We start from the raw sequence: 2,042 nt of genomic DNA on the forward strand, positions 1-2,042 counted from the left end.
ATTTGGGGCAGTATGTGGGTGGTATAAGTCATGTTGGAGGAAGGATGTGGGTGGTATATCTGATGTTGCAGGCAGTTTGAAGGGGTATATGTGATATTGGGGGTAGTATTTAGGGGTATATGTGATATTGGGGGTAGTATGTAGAGGGTATATGTGATATTGGGGGCAGTATTTAGGGGTATATGTGATATTGGGGGTAGTATGTAGAGGGTATATGTGATATTGGGGGCAGTATTTAGGGGTATATGTGATATTGGGGGTAGTATGTAGGGGTATATGTGATGTTGGGGGCAGTATTTAGGGGTATATGTGATATTGGGGGTAGTATGTAGAGGGTATATGTGATATTGGGGGCAGTATTTAGGGGTATATGTGATATTGGGGGTAGTATGTAGGGGTATATGTGATGTTGGGGGCAGTATTTAGGGGTATATGTAATATTGGAGGTAGTATGTAGAGGGTTTATGTAATGTTGGAGGCAGTATGTAGGGTTATATGTTATTTTGGGGGCAGTATTTAAGGGTATATGTGATGTTGGGGGCAGTATGTAGGGGTATATGTGATGTTGGGGGCAGTATGTAGGGGTATATGTGATGTTGGGGGCAGTATTTAGGGGTATATGTGATGTTGGGGGCAGTATTTAGGGGTATATGTGATGTTGGGGGCAGTATGTAGGGGTATATGTGATGTTGGGGGCAGTATTTAGGGGTATATGTGATGTTGGGGGCAGTATGTAGGGTTATATGTTATGTTGGGGGCAGTATTTAGGGGTATATGTGATATCGGGGGCAGTATTTAGGGGTATATGTGATGTTGGGGTTAGCATGTAGGGGTATGTTTTACAGCTTTGGGGGTTGCTGTAGTCACCTTTGGGGCACCCCGAGCCAGGCCCTCAGGCAGGGAGAGGGAGATTTCGGGGGGACTGTGGGGCAGCCCGTCATCCTCAGAGCTAACCCCCGTGTCCTCCGCCCGCTTACCGGGGATCAAAAGGGGGGGCGGGCCCAGACGCAGATTCTGCTGCTGCAGCTTCATCTGACCAATCAGAGGCAAGGAGAGCAGCGGACATTAATTTCATCTGACCAATCAGAGACAGGGAGAGCAGTAGTCATTCATTTCACTTGACCAATGAATGAAAGGGAGAGCGGTAGCCGTTTGTTTCATCTGACCAATCAGAGACAGGGAGAGCAGTAGTCATTCATTTTACTTGACCAATGAATGAAAGGGAGAGCGGTGGCCGTTTGTTTCATCTGACCAGTCAGAGACAGGGGAGGGGAGTCACCTTGGGTTTCTCAGAACGTGGCACAACCACTGTGCTGTGTTTCTCCAGGCCCGCCGGCAGCCAGCTGGCTTACCTGCAGCGCTTTGATCTTTCCGTGCACGCTCTCCTGGGACAGAATCCGGACCGGCTCCACGGGGGCCTGTGCTTCATCGGCGAGGAAGATGCTGTCATGTGACATCGCTCGAGATGCCAGCCGGCTGTGTGAGTACCTGTGTGAGGCACAGACACGGGCAGGTGTGCACAGGTGTAGGCAGGTATTTACGATCTTTTCAATTTACAATCTTAGAAATGCCCATTTATAATGCTGAAGTAATGTATAAAGTAAGTGAATAACTCACATTCTTTTAAATTCGCCCCCTACCCGCCGAAAATGAAGAGGTGATAAGACTCACAGAAACTCGTCTTCGGAGTCTCCCTCTCCCTCCCTGGCCGCCTCAGCGGTGACATCACTGGCGGACTGGCTCTGCTTCATCAGTCCTTCCGTCTCCTTCCTCTTCATCCTCCCAAACAGCCGCGACCTCAGGACCTGCAGCTTGGACTTCTTCTTCCCTGTGGACACACGTACGCTGCGTAAAAACGCCACTGACACTGAGGAGAGGAGAGGAGAGGAGAGGAGAGGAGGAGAGAAGAGGAGAGGAGAGGAGAGGAGGGGAGAGAAGAAGAGAGGAGAGGAGAGCAGGGGAGGAGAGAGGGGGGAGAGGAGAGGAGGTGAGGAGAGAGGGGGGAGAGGAGAGGAGAGCAGGGGAGGAGAGAGGGGGAGAGG

General features: G+C 50.4%; 1 protein-coding gene across 1 annotated transcript in view; it reads right to left on the reverse strand.

The window, feature by feature from the left end:
- cracdla (cracd like a) overlaps nucleotides 1-2,042 on the reverse strand; it is a 12,575-nt gene that overhangs the window by 9,069 nt on the left and 1,464 nt on the right. The window contains exons 2-4 of the mRNA XM_035394323.1: nucleotides 1,672-1,845; nucleotides 1,353-1,488; nucleotides 868-1,032 (exon numbers count right to left, since the gene is read on the reverse strand). Coding sequence (XP_035250214.1) covers nucleotides 868-1,032; nucleotides 1,353-1,488; nucleotides 1,672-1,845 — 475 coding nt within the window. The remainder of the gene's footprint in view (nucleotides 1-867; nucleotides 1,033-1,352; nucleotides 1,489-1,671; nucleotides 1,846-2,042) is intronic.

The sequence above is a fragment of the Anguilla anguilla genome, chromosome 15 (assembly GCF_013347855.1).
Source record: "Anguilla anguilla isolate fAngAng1 chromosome 15, fAngAng1.pri, whole genome shotgun sequence".
Classification (NCBI taxonomy): domain Eukaryota; kingdom Metazoa; phylum Chordata; class Actinopteri; order Anguilliformes; family Anguillidae; genus Anguilla; species Anguilla anguilla.